Raw genomic sequence first — 22,643 nt, forward strand, 5'->3', positions numbered from 1 at the left:
CTTGCACTCATTGGCTCCTCCGCTCACCAGCGCCCGCCCATTGGCGACTAAGCAACGCCTCCCCTCATGAAACACCGTTTCCTGTTGGGCAAAGACACAAAACGCCGCCGATGGATTGGTTGCTGTACACTTATATTTTTCCATTGGCTGCACCCTCATCTCTACTTTCAATTTCATAGTTAGGGCTCAGCAGAGAAGATTGTGATTGGTGCAATCGGAAGAAGAGCCAACCAATTACACAAAGGCTTCCACATACAGTATAGGGGAAGTGACACACCTTCTTTCCTCTCAGGCTTCACCTCTCCTTCGCTCCCGCCTTCTCCTTATTCATACAAGAAGCGCCTCAGCTCTGATTGGCCGGAGCGTGGTGCGGTCTCAGCCAATCACAAGCCAGGCTGTGCTCCTACGTTACCGGGAGAACTAATCGTGGAGAGGCCGTGGCTACGATTGGTCGCTCCACGTAAGGTTTTAATTTTGAATTTTTCTTCATGGCGAGGGCGAGGCCGCTGCCTGGACTTCATCTAACCCCTGGGCTCTTAGACTAGTAAGTGCAGGGATATCTTCCTTTGTTGCTCGGACTCGCGTCTGCCGTGGCTGAGCGTGTTGCTGCTTGTGTTCTTAGGGGCTTACGGAGGTGGGGACTTTGGCTGGACTCCGAGGGGAGATGGAGCGGGGCAGAGGCGGGCAAGAAGTTGTCCCCTGGTTCCAACCTAGTCATATTTCTATTTAATTAACACTCTGCTAATTATGTTTTGGAGGAAAGTATCTGCCTTCCTTTTGCACAGTCCTTTACAACTTTGCTGCTCAAAAGTGCGATCCACGGACATACGGCATCTGCATCACTTGGGAGCTTGGGAGCAATGCAAATTACCGGGCTCCACCCAAACTTACTGAACCAATATGCATTTTAATAAGATTCCTCGCGTACACGCACACACAGTGCTTCTCATGCACATTCAAGTTCGAGAATGTCCATTTCTTGACTGGGAGCATTACTGTGTTCCTTGCTAGAATCTTACTATCGTCCGACGTTCTGTGAGCGAGTCAATTTTAGAAGTGTGCCCTGTTTACTATGTACCTACTACTGTGCTGGGCAGGGTTTAAGGAGCCCCAATTTCTTCAGGGGGAAAGAAAAAAGAGCCAGGAACTAAAAAAGCAATGCTGTACAGCATAAAATGTAAAATTAAATATATGCAAGTACCAGAAATAGCCCTATGGATATTCAAGAGGAATCCATTGAACTGGTTGGTAATGGAAATTGATTAATTGACTGAAAGCTGTTTATGGCAAAGTGTAAGAAACCTCCATTAAAATGTGTTTTAGGAAGATAGTAATGCAATTAAGTTGTCATTTCTGTTAATGCCACAGTTTTGGAAGTGCCCTTGACCAAAAGCACTTTTCATATCACAAGGTGGAGTTTAGTAGCAGTGCCAAATCCTGCAGATGATTGCAATTCTTACTCTTTTATTTATTGCATCTTCTTACTGGAAATCGTTTTGGGCCCATCTTTTATCCATATGAGCGTGTGGTATGATTTGAAGAACTGAAAACCTCTCTCATCAGGAGATTTTTCCAGAATTTTGTATTAAAGCATATTCCTTAACTAAAAGAGAGAACGCTTGCTAGCTAACACTTAGCGGGAACGGTTTCTTTCCGTCATTTATTGAATGAAACATTATTTAGTGTCTGCTATACTCTAGGTCCTGGGAAAACAAAGATGAATAAAATTCATCCTACCCTTGGGAGTGACAAACATGCAAACAAAAATAAGGGTCCTAGAGCAAATTTAGCCTGAAGCATCACTGGAGGCAAAAATAATAAAACTGAAGTGGTCCTATTTGGGACACATCATGAGAATGTAGGGTTCTTTGGAAAAGACAATAAAGCTGGGAAAAATAGGCAGCAGGAAGAGAGGAATTCCAAATATGAATTGGATTGACTCCATAAAAGAAGTCATAGGCATGAGTTTACAGGAGCTGATCAGGGCTGTTGATAGGATATTGTGGATATCACTCATTCATAGGGTTGCCAGGAGATGGAGCCAAATCAATAGGCACCTAACACAAAGTGCTATAGAAATCCGAAAGATGACATTTCAACCATGTAAATTCCTTAAGAACAAAGACTATGTCCATCTTGTTCAGAATTGTATCCCAGCACCTACCATGGTACATATTTCAACAAGTATCTGTGAGACAAAGTAACAGAGTTTTGAAGGCTGCATAAGCTGACCTGGAGGAATATACCCCAAGCAGGGAGAAAAGCTGATAACACTATAGAAAGTATTTGGTGGTTGGTATACTTGAAGTACAAACTACTAATCACTAGAAGAGATGAGGCTGCAAAGGGCCATTAGAGCTAAATTGAGAAAGGTACACTAAGGAATTTGTTTTATCCAGTGAGTGATAAGGAACCTTCAAATACATTTGAGCAAAGGAATATCGGGTTTATATTTTTACCTTAAAAAACTAACTCTATGCCCTGGCCGGGTAGCTCAGCTCGTTAGAGGGTTGTCCTGATATGCCAAGGTTTTGGGTTCAGTCACTGGTCAGAGCACAAACAAGAATCAACCAATGAATGCATAAATAAGTGGAACAACAAATCAATGTTTCTCTGTGTGTGTGTGACTCTCTGTCTCTGTTTCTCTCTCTTTTCCTCCCTTCTCCTTTTTTCTCTCTCTCTAAAATCAATTTTTGAAAATTTTTTACAGAAATCATGCTCAAGTTCAGACAACAAAGAAGGAAGCGAAAAGCAAAGGCAAAACGATTATTTAAAAAAAAAGAAACCTCTCACTTTCAGTCCAAGCTTATTACACCTCCCCCTCCGCCACCCTTAGCAGAAAGGTAAGGCATGATGTGGAACAGAGAAAAATATTAAAAATCCTGTCAGTTTAGGATAAAGTTACTAGATTTAGCAAATGAAGATACAGAATGCCCAGTTAAATTTGAATTTCAGATAAACAATGAAATTTTTTTTTGTATTGTCCCATGCAACATTTCTAATATCCTTATACGAAAACTTATTATTTATCAGAAATTGAATTTTAACTGAGCGTCCTTGAGTTTTGTATGGCAACCATAGTCTAAGAGTTCAAATGAAGTAATGATCACAAGGAATTGTGTTGGAGGTGCACAGTAACTATTTTCTCTTTTCCTACTTAATTTAATTGCATAAATATGATAACCAAGCAGTGAAAGAGAGGTATAAGAGTAGAATTTAAATCTTAGTTTTGGTAAAGTTTGGTCATTTATTCTCTGTGACTCAGGGCTTAAATGTGTTATTGAAAGAGACTAAGTTCCAGCAACCCAAGGGCACTAAGTGTCACAATAACATATTCTATACATTTTGTTGTTACCGCTCTCTTTACAGAAAAAAATAAGAAAAACAGGCCCTCAAAAAGCAGTAACCATGATATCATGCTCTTTTCCATCTCTCCCAAATATTGAGAAAGCCCCCTAACTGGCCTTTCTGCTTCTGCCCTTGCCCCCTCTGCGGTGAGCCTGTGAAAATCATGTCATGTTGCTTCTCTACTTACAGCTCTTCAATGTTTTCCTCTCTCAGAGTAAAAATTAAAGTCCACAGTATGACCTCCAAGGCCTTTATGATCTGACTCTGACATTCTTTCTTTCTTTTTTTTTAAAAAATATATCTTTTTTGATTTCAGAGAGAGGAAGGGAGAGGGAGAGAGAGAGAAGCATCAATGATGAGAGAGTCATTGATCAGGTGCCTCCTGCACGCCCCGAACTGGGGATCGAGCCCCCACCCCAGGCATGTGCCCTGACCGGGAATTGAACCGCGATCTCCTGGATCCTAGGTCGATGCTCAACTGCTAAGCCACACCGGCTGGGCTCTAACATTGTTTCCTAATTCCCTTTCCTTCTGTTTCTCTACCCAAGTTGTCCTGGCCTCCTTGCTAGTCCTCAGACACCTCAATAAGCTTCCACCTCAGGGCCTTTGCACTTACTGTTGCCCCTGCTTGAATCCTCTTTTCCCAGATATGTGCATTGTTAGCTTCTTTATTTCCTTTAGGGTTTTTTTTTTTTGCTTCCCTTCAAGAGTCCCCTTCTCAGTGACTTTCCCTGGCTACCCTATCTAAAATTTCACCTCTACCCAACACTTCACAGTCCCCTCTCTTGTTTCACCTTTTTCTCCTTAGCACTCACATGCTGACAACCCACATATGTTTTTTATTTACTTATTTTTACCTTTCTTCCATGAGACTATAATAAACTCCATTGAGAGTTAGGGTTTTTGCCTGTTTTGTTCATTACGGAATCCCTGATGCCTATTTTTATACTATTTTATTGGTTACTGTTTATTTACTCAACAAATACAGGGTATCCCAAAAATGTGTATACACACTTTAACAGCTCATAGTTCCATTGATCTTTCTTTCTTTTCAGCCAGACTGTTTTGAACAAAGGAAATTCATCCTAAAATGCTACTGGAAGTTTGAAAACACAGTTGAAGTACAAACACTGCCTTTATAATTATTCAAAATGTATACACATTTTGGGGGGGGACATGCTATATTTGCTGCATAAGTGAATCCCAGAATTCTACAATTTACTGAAGAATTTGGCTTTAGGTAGTCTCCATTCCTGACTTATCCTATAAAACTAGCTTGTTGTTTAATTAGAGGCTGTTATTCCAACTCAGGAGTTTTTACTTTACTTGGTTTTGTTTTTCCTACAGAGAGGTTATTCCTTCAACAAATACACCCCTTAGCAGAAGCTGGCTAAGATCATTCTGGAATTTCAAATTTCCCAGTATCAAAGATGCGGTAAAACTTTGGACAAATAGAGGATGGTCTGTATACAGCTGGTGCCAGAACTGCATAGCCCAGGTATGGGTTCGACATACCTGTTTTCAGCGATACAGTTTTTCTACACACTTGCTGTGTGTGCGCACTCAGGTCAGCACAGCACTCAGGCTGAGCTCAGATAAGATGAAATGATGGGGTCATGTCTGCCTTTGTTTCTATAAAACACACATCAAACCACTTGTCGTCTTTTATTGTCTTTATCTCATTGCTCATTAAAGTCAGGCTTGTGTATTTTTTAATTTTAGAGTTTAGAAGTATTGAAAAACACCATCTTTCCTTCCCGTTCATGCCACCAAGAACTTCATAGTCTAAAACAACGGTTTTGCATTTTGGAAAGTGAATTATGCAAGCTCCAGGAAGCACTGAAGGTTAGTATTATCAAATAAAAAAAAAATCTGGAATTAGGTAAGGAGGGAAGGGGTTGTTTCCCTTAGAAATCCCAATGTGCTTTTACTAGAAAAGGAACGACTACAGGCCAGTGCTAGTCCTGGGCCTATTTGCCCTCAGATCTGTTCCTTAAAAGTTAGAGGCTCTGGCAAAAAAAAAAAAAGTTAGAGGCTCCGTTCCATATTGCAGGGATGCTGACCCTTGCAGGCTACATTTCCCAAGCTCTTTAAAAAAATCTGGTTCCTGGTTGGGCTGAAATAATAGTAGACACCGATGAAAGACTAGAGGGAAGGAGAAGACAGGGTGTTTTTCCCTTTCATTCTCTGTGTTGGGCAATTTCTGCAGCAATGGCTATAGTTATTTCTCAAATTCCAGCTCCCACAAGTAAGTCTACCACATTTCTTGATTCTCTGGGTTAATCTAGCTCCAGATATCTGGTTCTACTGCTATTTCCTTTGTCCCTCCATTTGTAGGATATTCATAGCTTTCTGCTGTTGCTAATTTCTGGGCTGCTTCACTGTCCCCTGTGTGCTTCTCAACTCTTCCATCAACAGTGGGACCAACTGCCTACATTACATTCCCCAACTTTGAAATACTCAGGGTGTTTTTATTTTCTTGACTGATATAGGCAGAAAAAACCCCCTGTAAATATCCACCCTCTCCTAACTCTCCTAAGCAAGGCCTCTATTCCCAACATCCAAAACTCTAAAAATAAGCATTGCATCCATTGGTTTGGAGAGAAGCTTCTGAGGTTATATCCCTGCTCCCAGAATTTGTATCTCAATGTGAACTAGCCAGAGGGGGGAAGACAAATCACCTCACTCCTCTAGGCTTCAGTTTCATCATTTATAAGATGGGGATGATGCCACCTGTAGTGGCCTGAATGATGCCCTCCCCCCCAAGATATATCCAAGTCCTATTCCCTGGAACATGTAAATATTACCTTATTTGGGAAAAAGGGGCTTTGCAGATAAAAGTAAGGATTTTGAGATACGGAGATCATCCTTTGTTACCTGGGTATACCCTAAATATAATGGCATATGTCCTTATAAAAGAGACACACAAAGCAGAACACATGGTAAAGGAGGAGCAGTGGGACCAAAGAAGCAGGTATTGGAGTGATGTGGCCTCAACCAAGGAATCTTGATGGCTACCAGAAGCTGGAAGAGGCAAGGAATAGGTTCTTCCCTAGAGCCTTGGGAAGAAGGAGTTCAGCCCTGCTGACACCTTGACTTTAGACTTCTAGGCTCCAGCACTGTGAGAAAATGAATTTCTATTCTTTTAAGCCACCAAGTTTGTGGTAATTTGTTACAGCAGCCACAGGAAACGAAAACACTATCTTATGTTATAGGGTCATTGTATAACAAAGTAGCACAGACTTAGTGGCTTATACAACAGAAATTTATTTCCTCACAATTCTGGAAGCTAGAAGTCAGATCAAGGTTGAGTTGGGGTTTTTTGAGGCCCCTCACCTTGGCTTGCCTTCTTGCTGTGTCCTCACATGGGCTTTTCACTGTGCACATCCATCCCTGGTGTCTCCTATATATTCAGACTTCCTTTTTTATAAGGACACCCTGACAGTGTTATTTTACCTTAATCACCCCTTTAAATACTCTATCTCCACATACATTCTGGGGTACGGGGTGGGGAGGGGGTTAAAACTTCACATGATTGGGGGGCAGTGTGCACAATTCAGTCCATATAGTCATGTTATAGCTTCTTGGCCTTTTTATCAGTTCCTTGAATATACTATATTCTTGGCTGCTAAGTATTTCTCCCTCTAGGAGTTCTCCAGTCATTATCTCTCTTCACATGGTAAATCTCAACTCATCCTTGATGTTACCCCCAGATTCTCACTCTTCATGCTCTCAGCACACTTCATTACCCTTACCGAATTATTATTTTGTTTGGTTTTTGAGTATATTTATGTATGTTTAATGTCTGTGTTCCTCGCCAGACTGCCAACTCCATGAGGTGGCAGGCAGGATTCACACTGACTTGTAGTGCCTGGCATATTGCATACATAAAACAAATGTATGAATGAATAACTGAATGAATGAGTGAGCTTGTGATAAATGAGAAAATACTATGAAGCACCAGGTATACTGAAAAAGTATTCAATATAGTGCCTTTTATTTTAATGCTTTTTGGCTGCAAGAACCAAATTAATCTGTTTTTCCTTTGTCAAATGTAATGTCTTCTTTCAGACCATCTCAGAAAATTCTTCCTGCCCAAGCTGTGGTCAAACCTGTTATATGAGTGGAAAACTTACAAAAGTGCCTGCCTGTGCTCTAACCATCCCTGGAGAATCCCAGGCTGTACTTCCTGCCACACTGTCACCACCTGTGGGCCACCTTCCTCCTCCGCCCCCGCCTCCACCCCCTCCACCTCCGCCTCTGCCTCCCCCTCCACCACCCATAGCACCTTTGCTGCTCAGAAAATCCAATCTCACCAAAGCACTTCAGGTAAAAAACAACATAGTAAAGGTGTGTTTTGGTCAGTTTGTAATGGAGGAGTAAAGACAGGTGGCATTTCAAGGCTGGGCTAAGGACTTTGACAGGAAAGCTATATTTTGTTCTGATTCCGTGTTTGTTTTTTTTAATTTATCTTTATTGTTAAAAGTATTACAGAGGTCCCCTTTTTATCCCCATTGACCCCTTCTCTCCTCCCGCACTGCCCCTCAATTCCATATCTTAATTACGTCAATTATTGTGTTTATAATACTTAGTCCCCTGGGAACTCACAAAAGCTGGATATAGAAATTAAAGTGATTTTTTTTAAAGGATAAATTTATGAAATTTAGAAGAGTGGAAGATTTCTGTTGGCTTCTCAGCATATCTTTTTTTTTTTTTTTTCCCCCTCCAACTAAATCATTTAGTTTCCCTTGAAAAATCTCACCATATCTTTTTACCAAAAGGAAAACTTCCCTGGGAAACAAAATTAGGAACAGAAGATGGCTTAGTGAGTGAACTCAGAATAGAGTCTGTGGATCCTAAAGTATAATGCCGTAAGGCTGGAGAACCAGACTCCATTAGGTTTACTTATCTGCCAAGGGGACTGGAATATTTGTGAATCGCTAAGATAGGCATGACCCTGTTTTAAAAGGTGAATTCTTACTATAGATACATTTGATTTATAATGGCTGAGTTAAATCCAGAGCCTACTGCTATATTTGCCCTAATGTATACCTCTCTGACTATATATTTTTGCTGTATGGGAACTGGATCATCTTTTTATGTAGTTCAGGTAAATTTCACTTTGACTTGAGGAACTACTTCAACTCCTGTCTTATTATGACTCCTGAGGAAGATGCATAGTTTCAGGAAACTAGCTTATGTCTTAGTATCAAAGCTGTACCATTTGATGAAGCTGTACCATTTCAATAGCCTCAGTATCTTTGGGTGCTGAAAACAGGATCATTCTTGGTTGAGTGAAAAGAATTTGATAGGTTCCTAAGGTAAAAAGAGTTAACTTTTAACTCCAGGTCTTTAAAAACTGTATTTGGATTTGCATTTGACTAGGTATCATGGTTCCAAATTGAATTCTAATCTCTCCATGTATTTTAAGGCTGGACCATTAAAAAAAGATGGACCCATGCAGATAACAGTTAAAGATCTAATGACTGTGAAATTAAAGAAAACACAGAGTTTTGATGAAAGGAAGAAGGTAAGATATCATTGACCATACACATAGTTTTTCAGCTATTAGCCCGGTTGTCTCTTTATGGAAATAAAATATAGTCTTATGTATAGAAGCTATTCCAAGTTAAGTATCTGATGTCTTATTTAAGTAGTCGTGGATCACCACAACAAAATATGTAGATCCCAAAATTATTTAATTAGGCAATTTTATGTACCAACCATTAGTCTAAAGAGGTAGAGACATACTTTGGAGCTTTAGAGTAAAAATTAAATGGAGCCCTGGCTGGTTTGGCTCAGTAGTTGAAGTATCAGCCCACAGACTGAAGGGTCTCAGGTTCAATTCCGGCCAAGGGCATGTACCTCAGTTGCAGCTCATCGCTGGCCCCAGTCAGGTGAGTGCAGGAGGCAACCAATAGATGTGTCTCTCACATCGATCTCTCTCTCTCTCTCTCTCTCTCTCCCTCTCTCCCCCCTTGCTCTCGTCCCCTCCCCCACTTTCATTTTCTGAAAAGCAGTGGAAAAAATATCCTCGGGTAAGGATTTAAAAAAAAAATTGAGTAGAGTAGTGGATATGTCTTACACATACTCAGCACTCAAATATTCATTGTTTCATCATGTTTACACTTTGAATATTTTTAATGTGTGTTTTAACAATGTCTCATTTTACGGTTAAAGCTTGTTCCATCACCAAAGGCACGGAATCCACTAGTTACAGTCTCTGACCTGCAGCGTGTTACCCTGAAGCCCAACTCTAAAGTGTTATCAACTCGAGTTACAAATGTCTTAATGTAAGGAATTACACCATGTTATGTTCTACCACTACTTAAAAGAATGATTTTTTTTTGCTTTTTTTCTAACTTTAAAAATTATATGTGTACATTGTAGAAAAATGGTATCTACAAAAAAGTTTAAAGAAGAAAACAAAATCATCCAAATAAATATACCATTAAAGATGACTACTGTTAACGTACTATTATTTATTATTCTTATCTTTTTCTAGGCATATAACCTATTGTTTATTATAAGATATACCATGGATTTAATAACAGATTTTGAGGAGAAAAGAAATACTATCAAGAATTTTAGTAACTTCTATACCTCAATAAAATAAATCTTAAAGCAGTTCGATTTCAGAAATAATAAAATATGAAAACTAGTATATCTTAGAATCAAGGAAATATAATGTATATATATGTGTATACCTCTACATAATCATATTATAGATACAGTTATGACTTTTCCCATTCAGTGTGTCATGAGCTTCCCCCATCTTATTAAAAATTTATTTAAAGAATCATTTTGACTTCTTTAATACATACAATTTATTATATATAAACTTCATAGATAAAATTCTATTTTGAGACACTTAGGTTGTTTATGATTTTTTATTTCTATAACTCTTCAGTGAACATCCTTGTCTATCATCTGTGTGCATAGCTGAGTTTTGTAATTACTAAGTCAAGAACTATTGCTTTGAAGAATTATTATATCACCTTATGCTCTTATCATCATCTACTGCTATTTTTTAATGTACCAAGTAGAACTACTTTCTAGGATGTTGCCTGTAAAAATGACTGCTTTGCTTTGGGACAAATGATAAAATCCAGCAATCTCTAACTCTGATGTCTTTTTTTTATCAGTACTCCTGGTAAAAGTCAGATAGATCTGCGAAAACTACTTAGAAAAGTCGATGTAGAGAGGTAATACATTCTCTTATCTTTATGCTTTCTAAATCCACTTGGTAATTGGTGTAAAACACAGTTTCTGATATTTTTATTACCTTTGCAGGAGCCCAGGTGGTACCCCTCTTACCAATAAAGAAAATATGGAAACAGGAACTGGACTGACCCCAGTAATGACCCGGGCCTTGAGGAGAAAGTTTCAGGTAAGCCTTTAGAAAAAAAAATTTGGGGGGCTTCCTTTTCTTAAAAATTATTTATTTAGAATCATAATCTAAAGCAGCTTTCTTAATAATAATAATTTTTAAATGGTACTTTATGCTTTACAAAGCACTCACATATTTAGGCTTCATAAAATTGTACAAGCTAGTGAGGATTATCATCTTAATTTTATCAATGGCTGTCTTTTTTTAAAATTCCTTTATTAAGTATTAAACACTTCCTATATGCCAGGCACTGTGCTGGAGTACCAGGGATATAGGGATAAGCGAAACGGACACAGATCTGCTGTTTTGGAGCTTTCCGTCTAGTGGGGAAAATAGATGTTAGTCAAATAACCACATATGTGTATAATTTGCACTGAAGTAAGTGCTGTGAAGAAAAGCAGTAGGGTTCTGTGGGAGCCACGATTTCTGTTACGTGCAGCCAACAACAGTCTTCACTAGACATCTTCCTAGTAAGTGACTGGAGGAGCACCATGTATGGCATCCAAATGCCACAGGTAACGGAAATCTGACTGGATTCCCTTAGGGAGTAATGAGGTGAGACTTGAAGGATGAGTAGGCATGAGCTGGGAAGGGTACCTATGGGGTGTGGGGGTGCCCCCCATGGATGTCATGGAAGAGAGAGTTTCAGACATAAAGAACAGCATGTGAGAAGGTCTCTCGGTGGGAGGAATCCTGGCCTGTCAGTGGAAATGAAACTTGACCAGTAGGGCTGCAGAGAGAGCGAGCTTGACCATGGTGACAGACAGGGATGGAGATGTAGCTAGGAGTCAGATCATGCAGAGTTGATAGGAAAAGGTCTTGGCAGCTTTTTCCTTTGCCATCTACATGCGTGCCCACTCACCAAAATCCAGTACATCAGCTCACCTTGTGTGATTTTTTTCCCCAAACCCTGTTTGTCTCTGTCATCTCCATGATCATCAGATCTGTAAGGAGCAGCCAGTGCAGGGACACAGGGCTGCTGGCCTCTTTGGCTATGAAGCTTACATTTCTGTGTCCCTCTGGCAGCAGAGATGCACCAGACTCCACTGCTGACACTGTCCTCCCTTCGTTTCTTCATTAAGAATCAGTGCCTTTTGCAGGCCAGCTTGGTGTCCTTGCAAATTCAACTTGATCATCCTGGGCACCACAGGGCCTTCTTTGGAGGTGTGGCCAGATTCCTCCTTCCTCCTTTTGGGGCATCCAGCGGGAGTCTACCCGCAGATCACCTTCCTTGGCGATAACACAGACTGTGAAGGGCAGGGGCAGAGGGCAGAGGCCTCACTAAAGGACTAAGCCCTTCCTTTCCTCATTCAGCTCTAGGATCCTCTTTGTCCCAGCCCACCCATAACTACTATGGTGGGCTGGGTAATGTAGAAACAAAAATAATAAATAATGTACCCACATATTGAGCAACATCAGAAATCACAGATAGGACCTATGCCATATGTTGTGCTCCTCAAAAGTCACTTACTAGCAGGATGCCTAGTAAAAACTGTTGTTGGGCTTAGAAGGACTTTTCACACCCAGCCCTTAGCCTTCCTTTCTCCTCTGGCTCGGAAGCCACTGCATCTGTTAGGTCTTGCATTTGGCTGCAGGTAACAGAAATCTGACTATAGTGGCTTGGGCAACTAGGGGCTTATTTTTCTAACCTACATATTCCCTTGAGAAGTAGGCAGACTGCAGTTGGTACACAAGCTTCATTGCTTTTCCTCCTTAATGTGTGTCTTTGATTAAGGTGCAAAATGACTGTACTTCCTGAAGCCTCCTGTTACATTCTAAGCAAGATAGGAAGGGCAAAGGACAAGAGGGTGTGCCAGCTAAGCGATCCCTTATCTCTTTAAACAGTTGCTATCCAGGAACTTCTGATCATATCAGGGAAGCTGGGAAAATTGGTTTTTAGAATCTGGACGCATTATTGCCTTGTACAAAATCTGGGTTCTGTTAGTAAGGAAGGAGAGCTGTGTTGGCTACAGGAACATAATTCATATTATAATTGAGACCTTTTTTCCCCCCCCATAGCTGGCTCACCCTAGAAGCCCATCTCAAACTCTGCCACTTTCTACAAGCAGCTTTGATGAACAAAACTGATGCCAACTCTGCCTGACTCCATGTGATCATCCATAAAATAGCCGTAAAAATCACCCCACTCCTTTTTTTAAAAAATGTAGTATGTATAAATAATTATTCTAATTTATAATTCCATTTAAAGAATTACAGTATGTATGGAGCCCATATATACTGTGGTATAAAGTGGGTATTTGGATATTTTCTAGTTTGCATGATCAATAAGAGAACAGAACAAAAAATGCAATCCCAAAGTGATGTTTATCCTGGAATTACCCAATTTAGGGTGGAGAGGTTGTTCAAATTTAACTAGATAACTTTAATTTGTACTCCGTACACATAGTTATGACCTTAAGATAATAACCTAGTTTACATTCATCAGGTAATTGAAAAGTATTTCAGCCTGTAAAGCTCAGGCATTCATTAAGTGCTACAAACGATCAATAAAAAAGACCCTCTAGGTTTGATTTCCGTTCATTATTAACAGTTAAGTGGTAAGAGCATCCTCTCTCCAAACCCCACTATTTTCCAAAAGGTTTAGAAGCAAAAGATCCAATGTGACCTTAAAAATGAGAATGTATCATTTCCAGCATCTTAGGTAGGTAGTTATATCTGGCTCACTGAAGTCTGAGATATTTGTTATTTTGATGTCTGCTGTCCACATTCATACAGCTAAATGTAAGGCTGCTCCTTGCAGATCTGATGATCAGGGGAGACGACAGAGGCAAGCAGGGTTTGGAAAAAAAATCATGACTTCCACATGAACCTTATAATTTCCCCAGTGCCCTGTGAAGGATTCTTTGAGGTCCATAGCAGGTTTACTCTAAGACCTGATAGCCTGTCCTCAGTAGCCTGTTGATTCAATAACAGTAATAATTCACACCTAACTGGGTTTTTGTTCTTTCTAGTCCAGGTTGCCAGATTTAGTAAATGTAAATATGTGACACCAATCAAATTTGAATTTCAGATAAATAACATAACTTTTAAATATACATATGTCCCATTAAACAATGAATACTTTTTTTAGTATAATTATGTCCCAAATATTGCATGGGACATATGTATATTTAAAAATATTCAGCCCTAGCCGGTTTGGCACAGTGGTTAGAGCGTCAGCCTGGGGACTGAAGGGTCACAGTTTCAATTCCAGTCAAGGCCATGTACCTGGGTTGCAGGCTCAATCCCTGACCCCAGTCTAGGTGCGTGAGGGAGGCAGCCAATCAGTGTCTCACTCTGTCTCTCCTCCTCCCACTCTGTCTATAAAATCAATGGGAAAAAATAGCCCGGGGTGAGAATTAACAACAACAAAAATTCATTGTTTACCTGAAATTCAAATTTAACTGGGCATTCTTTATTTTATTTGGTGACCCTGTCAGTCAGTCCCCTACAGTTGTCAGATGTTTCTGGGAGCCCCCACTTTGTCAGACACATCTGCTTAACAGTGGACACTATTATAGCTTCATCGAGGATCCCCATCACTAATGTTGTTAAGTATGGAGGAAGGGAAACTCTCATTAGTGTGAGTGTGACTGAATATTCAGGATTAGCTTTAATGCTGTAAGCTCCACTGCAGTTCCAGAATTAAGAATAGCAGCTCTTCATGGATAGGAACCAAGGGGTTTCACATCTTCATTATACTTTTTAGCCTGAGAAGAAGCAGCTACATCGATGATATCCTTGAAATACCCCCCTGGTTACCTTAGGCTTAAAATATATTTTAGCATTTTCTCAGAAATGTCTATATTTCCACAGATAAATATTGCTTTGCGATGCCAAATAATGTTGTAAAAGTCACCAGACTGGAAAGCAAACCTGGGGACACTGTTTTATTTTTATGACATCCACATATATGTTTACAGAACATTTATAGATAAAAATTCAACAGATAATAAAGTTAAGAAACATGTGCTTCCAGTAGTTATTTTTTTAACCTGCTAAGCGACATTTATACTATGTGCGAATAAAGGGAATGACCACTGAGAATAAAGCACTTGAGCATTATAAAATATTTCGTGAGGCACTCATAATGTTTCTAATATTAATAAACTGCTGTGTACTGTATCAATTTTAATTTGATCATTCATGTGGAATAAAGGTTCATAATGGTGGGGAGAGGGCCTGGGGAGGGGGAGGGGACGGGGTAGAACGGGTCATTGAGGAGAAAAAGGGACATCAGTGATATTTTGAACAAAAATAAAATTTAAAAATTTTAAAAAATGTTATAGAAATCCTATAGATAAATGTCTGTGAAGCTGCTATTGCCATTGTACCAGTATTAAAATGTATTCTACCCTGTATCATTTTTAATTTTTATGACAGATTTTATATTGCATCCATTTGAGGATCCTGTAAATGCTATGGCTTCATTGAACTGTTGCTAATCATATGCTCCCAATGTTTATTCTGAGACTAAATGACAACCAGAGAATATAAACTACCAAGGTGCATCTGGTTATGTTTTTAAATAAAGAGCAATAAAAGAATGTTTGGTTTTTGTCTTAATGTTTTCACTAGAACCATGGCATATACAGAAAAGTACATAAATATATAAATTAACAAATCATAAAGCTAACACATCTAACCATCAAGAAAGAGACAAATGTCTTTAGAAACCCTGTCTCCCTCCCATATTATAATTCCTTTCTTCTAATTACTGATATGCTTATTCCAATAAATATTTCTTGCTTTTGTCCACTTAAGTGTGCATCCCTAAATACTATGGTTTATTTTGCTTGCTTTTGAACTTTCTATAAATAAAATCATACATTATATATTGTCTTCTTTTGTTAATCCTTACCGGAGGATATTTTTTCCATTGATTTTTTTTTTAGGGAGAATGGTAGGGAGGGAGGGAGGGAGGAGAGAGAGAGAAACACAATACAGTATATCATCTGTAGTCACCATGCTATACATTACATTCCCAGAACTTTTTATCTTAAAACGAGAACTATGTACTTTCTGATCACTTTCACACATCTCCCTGCCCCCCTCCCCCATCTGTTCTGTTTCTACAGTTAGGTGGTTTTTTTTAAAATTCCACATATGAAATCATACATAAGTGAGATAATTCTTGATAAAAATTGAACACATTGCCACATACAAAGTAATCTATGTTGAATTATTTTATTGTCATTTGACACCCCAAGTGAAAAGTCATTACATACAAATGATCAAATTTCCATTTCTTCTTGAAAGCTAAGAGTGTTAAAAACAACAACACAAATCTAACCATTCAAACTTCCAATCAACTAAATCAAATATTGAGTTAAGGCTTTCCACGTTTCTTCAAGGAAGAATTTTTTAATATTATCATAAATTAAATAAAATGTTCACTGTAGGAAATAGAGATAAAAAAAAGAGGATGTCCACCCAAAACTCAGCACACAGGTGTTTATAGCAACTTTATTCATAATCTCCAGAACTTTGAAGCAACCAGGATGTCTTTCAGTAGGTGAATGGATAAACTGTGGTACATCCAGGTAATGAAATATTAGCACTAAAAATAATAAACTATCAAACCATGAGAAGAAATAGGGGAAATTTAAATGCATATAAGTCAGTGAAAGAAGCCGATGTGAAAAAGGCTGTGTCCTCTGCAATTGCAACTATATGACATTATGGAAAAAGCAAAACCATGGAGCTGGTATAAAGGTCAGTGGTTGCCAGGGGTTGGAGGAAGGGAAGAATGAATAGGCAGAGCGGAAGGCTTTTAGAGCAGTAAAACTTCTAAACCTGTGTTCCAAACCCGTAGAATGAACACCACCAAAAAATACCCTAATGTAAACTATGGGTTTGGGGGTGATAATAATGTGTCCATGTGGGTTCATAGATTGTAACAAATGTACCACTGGAGCTGGGTGATGCTAGTGGGACAGGCTGTGCCTGTATGGGGCAGAGGGTACACAGGAACTCTCTGAACTTTCTATCAATTTTGCTATGAACCTAGAACTACTTTTACAAATAAAGTCTTTTATTCCCTCTGGTCTGTGTAACTCAGTGGGTTGAGCGCCGTCCTGTACACCAAGGGGTCCCTTGTTGGCACTCTGCCTTTGCAGCGTTTTTGTATCCCTTGAAATGCAAACTGTTCCCGACTGTCTTTTTGATATGATATCTCAATTCCTACAGTCTCGGGCTGAGAAAAATCTTAAACCGCTGTCGTGCAGGGCTGGGGAAAAACCTTTAAGAAACGAGAAGAGGAGTCGCGGGAGGCGGAACCTAAAGTGAGAGGGAAGCAGGAACTGAAGAGACGGAGGAGGGATTTCAAAACGGGACGAAAGTCGGCTGGGTTTAGCCGGAGGACCGGAAGGACTCGAGAGAAGTCGGAGCGCCATGGCGGGTCCTGTCAGCCTGCGAGAGCTTCTGATGGGCGCTTCAGCCTGGAACAGCCCTGAAAGTACGGAGGGGTCCCCTACAGAGGGCGGAGGGAGCGTGGCGAGCGGACCCGAGCCTCCTTGGCGAGAGGATGAGATCTGCGTGGTTGGAATCTTCGGCAAGACGGCGCTGCGACTCAATTCGGAGAAGTTCTCCCTTGTGAACACGGTTTGCGACCGACAGGTCTTCCCTCTTTTTCGCCACCAAGATCCTGAGGACTCAGGGCCTGGAATCAGGACCGAGGCTGCCGCCGTCGGGGAGGCTGGTGGAGCTGGGGACCCTGGGGCTGGGGCCGCGGATCCAGTTCGGGAAGGTGTAGCTGCGGCGGAGGGTAACCAAACTGAGCCAGGCTCGCAGGACTACAGCCTCCTGCAGGCCTATTACAATCAGGAAAGCAAAGTTCTGTATCTTCTTCTCACTTCCATCTGTGACAATTCCCAGCTTCTGCGGGCGTGTCGGGCCCTTCAGAGTGGGGAAGCTGGAGGTGGCCTTTCTTTACCTCATGCAGAAGCACACGAGTTCTGGAAACATCAAGAGAAACTGCAGTGCCTCAGTCTCCTTTACCTATTCTCTGTTTGTCACATCCTTCTTCTGGTCCATCCCACTTGTTCCTTTGACATCACTTACGATCGAGTATTCAGAGCCCTGGATGGACTGAGACAGAAAGTACTGCCCCTCCTGAAAACAGCCATTAAGGATTGTCCAGTTGGCAAAGACTGGAAACTAAACTGTCGACCTTGCCCACCTAGACTCCTTTTCCTGTTTCAACTCAATGGAGCCCTCAAAGTGGAACCCCCTCGGAACCAAGACCCAGCTCATCCAGACAAACCTAAGAAGCATTCTCCCAAAAGGAGACTGCAACATGCCCTGGAGGACCAGATTTATAGAATCTTTCGGAAGAGTCGTGTCTTGACTAATCAGAGTATCAACTGCCTTTTTACTGTGCCTGCTAACCAAGCTTTTGTGTACATAGTTCCGGGAAGCCAGGAGGAGGACCCAGTAGGCATGTTGCTGGACCAACTTAGGAGTCATTGCACTGTGAAGGATCCTGAATCTTTGCTGGTGCCTGCACCCCTTTCTGGTCCCAGGCGATACCAGGTGATGAGGCAGCACATCCGACAACAACTTTCTTTCCACGTTGACAGCAGCAGTTCCAGTTCTTCAGGGCAGCTAGTGGATTTCACTCTTCGGGAATTCCTATGGCAGCATGTGGAGCTAGTCCTAAGCAAGAAAGGTTTTGATGACAGCGTGGGCAGGAACCCACAGCCTTCTCATTTTGAACTTCCCACTTACCAGAAGTGGATCTCAGCAGCTTCAAAACTGTATGAAGTAGCTATTGATGGGAAAGAGGAGGACCTGGGATCTCCAACTGGGGAGCTAACATCTAAGATTTTAAGCAGTATTAAAGTCTTGGAAGGATTTTTGGATATTGACACCAAATTCTCAGAAAACCGGTGCCAAAAAGCTTTACCCATGGCCCATAGTGCCTATCAGTCAAATTTGCCTCACAATTACACAATGACTGTCCATAAGAATCAACTTGCCCAGGCTCTGCGAGTATACAGTCAACATGCTAGGGGTCCAGCCTTTCACAAATATGCCATGCAGTTACATGAGGACTGCTACAAGTTTTGGAGCAATGGCCATCAGCTCTGTGAGGAGAGGAGTTTAACTGATCAACATTGTGTACATAAATTTCACTCATTACCTAAATCAGGTAAAGTTTTCCTCAGAATTTTGAAATCAAAACTTTGAGCTGTGTTTTTATTCTGGTTTTAAGAGAGTTTGTTCACCATTGATACTTTTTAAAAGAGCCCTATAGAAATGTAGGTGTGTCAGATTTAAGTTTTCTTTCCTGCTGTAAAAAGAAAATAATCAGCTATGACTACTAATTATTTTCTTGTATTTAAAGAATGAACCCTAGGGGATTAGTGAGAACTGTTAAATAATACAAAGTTTCAGAAATTTCATATTAACATTTTTATATTGTAGTTTTTGTTAAACTAAATATAATGAAGTATAAGATCACCATAATGATGATAAAATTTACTTAGAAACCCTAATGTATTTTTACTTGTTTCTTCTGGTATGTGTATTTAGTCAAGGTTTGGTGTTGGTTTTTTGTTTGTTTTTTTTCCTTTTCATTTCCAAAGTACTGTTTGGAGAAATTTTGGGGTTAGATACTATAGAATGCAAAATAAATTCGATTCTGCATTGTGTGTGTGAAATTAATAGTGACTCTTATATTTTCCAGGAGAAAAACCAGAGGCTGATAGAAATCCTCCTGTGCTTTATCACAATAGCCGAGCTCGATCCACTGGTGCCTGTAACTGTGGAAGGAAACAAGCACCTCGAGATGATCCCTTTGATATCAAGGCAGCTAACTATGACTTTTATCAGGTAGACACTGTTTCTTTTCTTTTCTTTTCTTTTCTTTTCTTTTCTTTTCTTTTCTTTTCTTTTCTTTTCTTTTCTTTTCTTTTCTTTCTCTCTCTCTCTCTCTCTCTCTCTCTCTCTCTCTCTCTCTCTCCCTCCCTCCCTCCCTCCCTCCCTCCCTCCCTCCCTCCCCCCCCCACCTGAGTAAAAATACATCTTTTCAGAAGTAAAATATCTAGAAAACTAAATGTGACTTCAGTGATATATATAGACAAGAGAAAGTTCTTTCTGTGTGCTTACTTGCTTACTCATTAATTGTTGATCTTGCTTTTTAGAGTGAAGAATGTGTTATTTTAAACGAAAAATTCACAGGTTTTTTTGTTTGTTTTCTTTTCTCCTTCCTCTATAGCTTCTGGAAGAAAAATGTTGTGGAAAATTGGATCATATTAATTTCCCAATATTTGAACCAAGTACTCCAGATCCTGCTCCTGCCAAAAATGAATCTTCTCCTGCCCCTCCAGATACAGATGCTGATAAACTTAAAGAAAAAGAACCTCAAACCCAAGGAGAGAGCACAAGCCTGAGTTTAGCTTTGAGTTTAGGCCAATCCACAGATAGTTTAGGTACCTATCCAGCTGATCCACAAGGAGGAGGAGATAATCCAGAAGTTCATGGGCAAGGAGAAGTTAAAACTGAGAAAAGACCAAACTTGGTTGATCGACAGGCATCCACAGTTGAGTATCTCCCAGGCATGCTGCATTCAAATTGCCCTAAAGGTCTCCTACCCAAATTCTCGAGTTGGTCTTTGGTTAAACTAGGCCCTGCTAAGTCTTACAACTTTCATACAGGTTTGGATCAACAGGGCTTCATTCCAGGTACAAACTATCTTATGCCTTGGGACATTGTCATCAGGACCAGAGCTGAAGATGAAGGAGACTTAGACACAAATTCTTGGCCTGCTCCAAATAAAGCTATTCCTGGAAAGAGAAGCGCAGTTGTAATGGGAAGAGGAAGACGGCGAGATGACATAGCTCGAGCATTTGTGGGCTTTGAATATGAAGACTCTCGAGGACGGAGATTTATGTGCTCAGGACCTGACAAAGTAATGAAAGTACTGGGAAGTGGACCAAAGGAATCAGCTTTAAAAGCCCTGAATAGTGACATGCCCTTGTATATTCTGTCATCATCTCAGGGTAGAGGATTAAAACCACATTATGCTCAGCTCATGAGGCTTTTTGTTGTGGTTCCTGATGCCCCTTTACAGATAATACTAATGCCTCAGGTAAGAAATACAACCCTTTCCGTCTTCAGAAACAAAAAAATGCTGATGCTTGTGTTTTGCTTTTTGGCTTTTAGTTTTTAATTTTATTTATTGAACCCTGGTGGGGTGGCTCAATTGGATGGAGCATCATCACCCATACACCAAAAGGTAGAAGTTTCAATTCCCAGTCAGGACACATACCTAGGTTTTGGGTTTGAAACCTGGTCAGGTTGCATGTAGGAGACAACCAATTGATGTTTTTTTCTTCCTCTCTCAAATCAATAAAAATATCCTCAGGTGAGGATTAAAAAAAACTATTGATTATTTTAGACAGTGAGAGAGAAAGAAATGTTCATTTATTGTTCCACTTATGTATGAGTTCATTGGTTTCTTGTATGTGTCCTTAACGGATATTGAACCCGCAACCTTGGCATATCAGGACGACACTCTGACCAACTGAGCTACCCAGCCAAGGCCTGATGCTTGTTTTGATTATTTTTTAAAAGTACAGGATAATGTCAAAGTAATTATTTCATTAAACAGGTCTTAATTTTCAATACTTTTGCCCTGGCCTGCGTGACTTGGTTGAATGTCATCCTATGCACTGAAAGTTGCCAGTTCGATCCCAGTCAGGGCACATGCCCAGGTTGGGGGCTGGGTCCCCAGTCAGGGTGCTGATGGATGTTTCTCTCTCATAACAATGTTTCTCTCTCTCTCTCTCTCTCTCTCTCTTCCTTCCTCTCCTCTCTCTAAAATCAATAAAAACATTAAAAAAAATTTTTTTAATACTTTTTATACCTAATATTGTTCTTCTTAAAAAATAAATTGTGTGTTCATCAGTTCATGCCATCAGTTCACATCAATTGGTTCAGAGGCAGAACTTGAAGTTAAAAGTCTGTAAAAAAGCAGGATAATATTTGAGCCTAAATAATGAAGTATTAGAGTGTAGCCATTACCTACAAACCTATTATTTGTTTAGGCATTTATCTTTCAGATGTTTCTAATTGAAAACTAAAAATAATTATATTACCTGTGTTTTTCAGGTTCAGCCAGGCCCACCACCATGTCCAGTATTCTACCCCGAAAAACAAGAAATCACTCTCCCACCAGATGGCCTCTGGGTTTTGAGATTTCCTTATGCATATGTGACAGAGAGAGGACCTTGTTTCCCTCCAAAGGAAAACGTGCAGTTAATGAGTTACAAGGTGCTCCGTGGGGTTCTTAAGGCAGTAACGCAATAAGTGTGTTCTAGCCGGTGCAGTTCTAAACTTGAGCTGGTTTTAGTTTTGTGTGTATATGGAGTATTTTATTTGATACGTGTATACTGTGTTTTCTTGAACCCAAAATGTGTTTGGTTACAGAAATTTAGTATTTGGACAATAATTTCATGATATTGTTGATATTTATTGTCAGTGAGGCTACAATTTCCTAATAAACATTGGTTATTCTAGAAAAGGACTCAAAATATATGGTTGATACCTCTGTTTTCTCTTGTTTCTGTTTCACTGTCAATAAATAAATATGTTTCTATTAAAACAGAAAGTTGCATAATCATATTCAGCCAAAACTTTGTTTTGCTAAAATTATGTTTTAACTAGGATTTTTCTTAAGATGCTCCTCATGAAGTTATCTTCAGAACAAGCCCTGTTGTTTGGTTCACAATTCTTTTACCTGAGTTAGATTCTTTTTTTCTTACCATTTTATTCTTGGGCTGATGAAATACCGTATTTTAAATGAATGCTATCTGAGCTAAAGCTTTTCAATCCAAAATATTAACACACTTTATTCTTTTTTTTAATCTTCACCTGAGGATATGTTTTTATTTATTTTAGA

At 39.9% G+C, this 22,643-nt stretch overlaps 2 protein-coding genes across 2 annotated transcripts; both read left to right on the forward strand.

Moving 5' to 3' along the window:
* The first annotated feature begins 417 nt into the window (after positions 1-417).
* PRR11 (proline rich 11) lies at positions 418-13,269 on the forward strand. The gene is made up of 10 exons (XM_087826237.1): positions 418-544; positions 2,711-2,843; positions 4,696-4,846; positions 5,071-5,193; positions 7,420-7,677; positions 8,780-8,878; positions 9,529-9,641; positions 10,494-10,553; positions 10,642-10,738; positions 12,758-13,269. The coding sequence occupies exons 2-10, from the start codon at positions 2,716-2,718 to the stop codon at positions 12,824-12,826; spliced, it is 1,098 nt and encodes a 365-aa protein (XP_087682363.1). The 5' UTR covers positions 418-544; positions 2,711-2,715; the 3' UTR covers positions 12,827-13,269.
* A 3,851-nt stretch (positions 13,270-17,120) lies between these two features.
* On the forward strand, positions 17,121-22,275 carry SMG8 (SMG8 nonsense mediated mRNA decay factor). The gene is made up of 4 exons (XM_016210706.2): positions 17,121-18,890; positions 19,428-19,573; positions 19,959-20,831; positions 21,854-22,275. The coding sequence occupies exons 1-4, from the start codon at positions 17,132-17,134 to the stop codon at positions 22,049-22,051; spliced, it is 2,976 nt and encodes a 991-aa protein (XP_016066192.2). The 5' UTR covers positions 17,121-17,131; the 3' UTR covers positions 22,052-22,275.
* Positions 22,276-22,643: the final 368 nt, after the last annotated feature.

Source organism: Miniopterus natalensis, chromosome 17 (assembly GCF_054644295.1).
Source record: "Miniopterus natalensis isolate mMinNat1 chromosome 17, mMinNat1.hap1, whole genome shotgun sequence".
Classification (NCBI taxonomy): Eukaryota; Metazoa; Chordata; class Mammalia; order Chiroptera; family Miniopteridae; genus Miniopterus; species Miniopterus natalensis.

Bases quoted from the DNA above. Each gene is read 5' to 3' on its own strand.
- PRR11 (XM_087826237.1), top strand. From the start codon at position 2,716: ATGCTCAAGTTCAGACAACAAAGAAGGAAGCGAAAAGCAAAGGCAAAA. The intron at 7,678-8,779 runs GTAAAAAACAAC...ATGTATTTTAAG, and splicing joins ATCTCACCAAAGCACTTCAG to GCTGGACCATTAAAAAAAGA. The intron at 10,739-12,757 runs GTAAGCCTTTAG...CCCCCCCCATAG, and splicing joins CCTTGAGGAGAAAGTTTCAG to CTGGCTCACCCTAGAAGCCC.
- SMG8 (XM_016210706.2), top strand. From the start codon at position 17,132: ATGGCGGGTCCTGTCAGCCTGCGAGAGCTTCTGATGGGCGCTTCAGCC. The intron at 19,574-19,958 runs GTAGACACTGTT...CTTCCTCTATAG, and splicing joins CTAACTATGACTTTTATCAG to CTTCTGGAAGAAAAATGTTG. The intron at 20,832-21,853 runs GTAAGAAATACA...TGTGTTTTTCAG, and splicing joins AGATAATACTAATGCCTCAG to GTTCAGCCAGGCCCACCACC.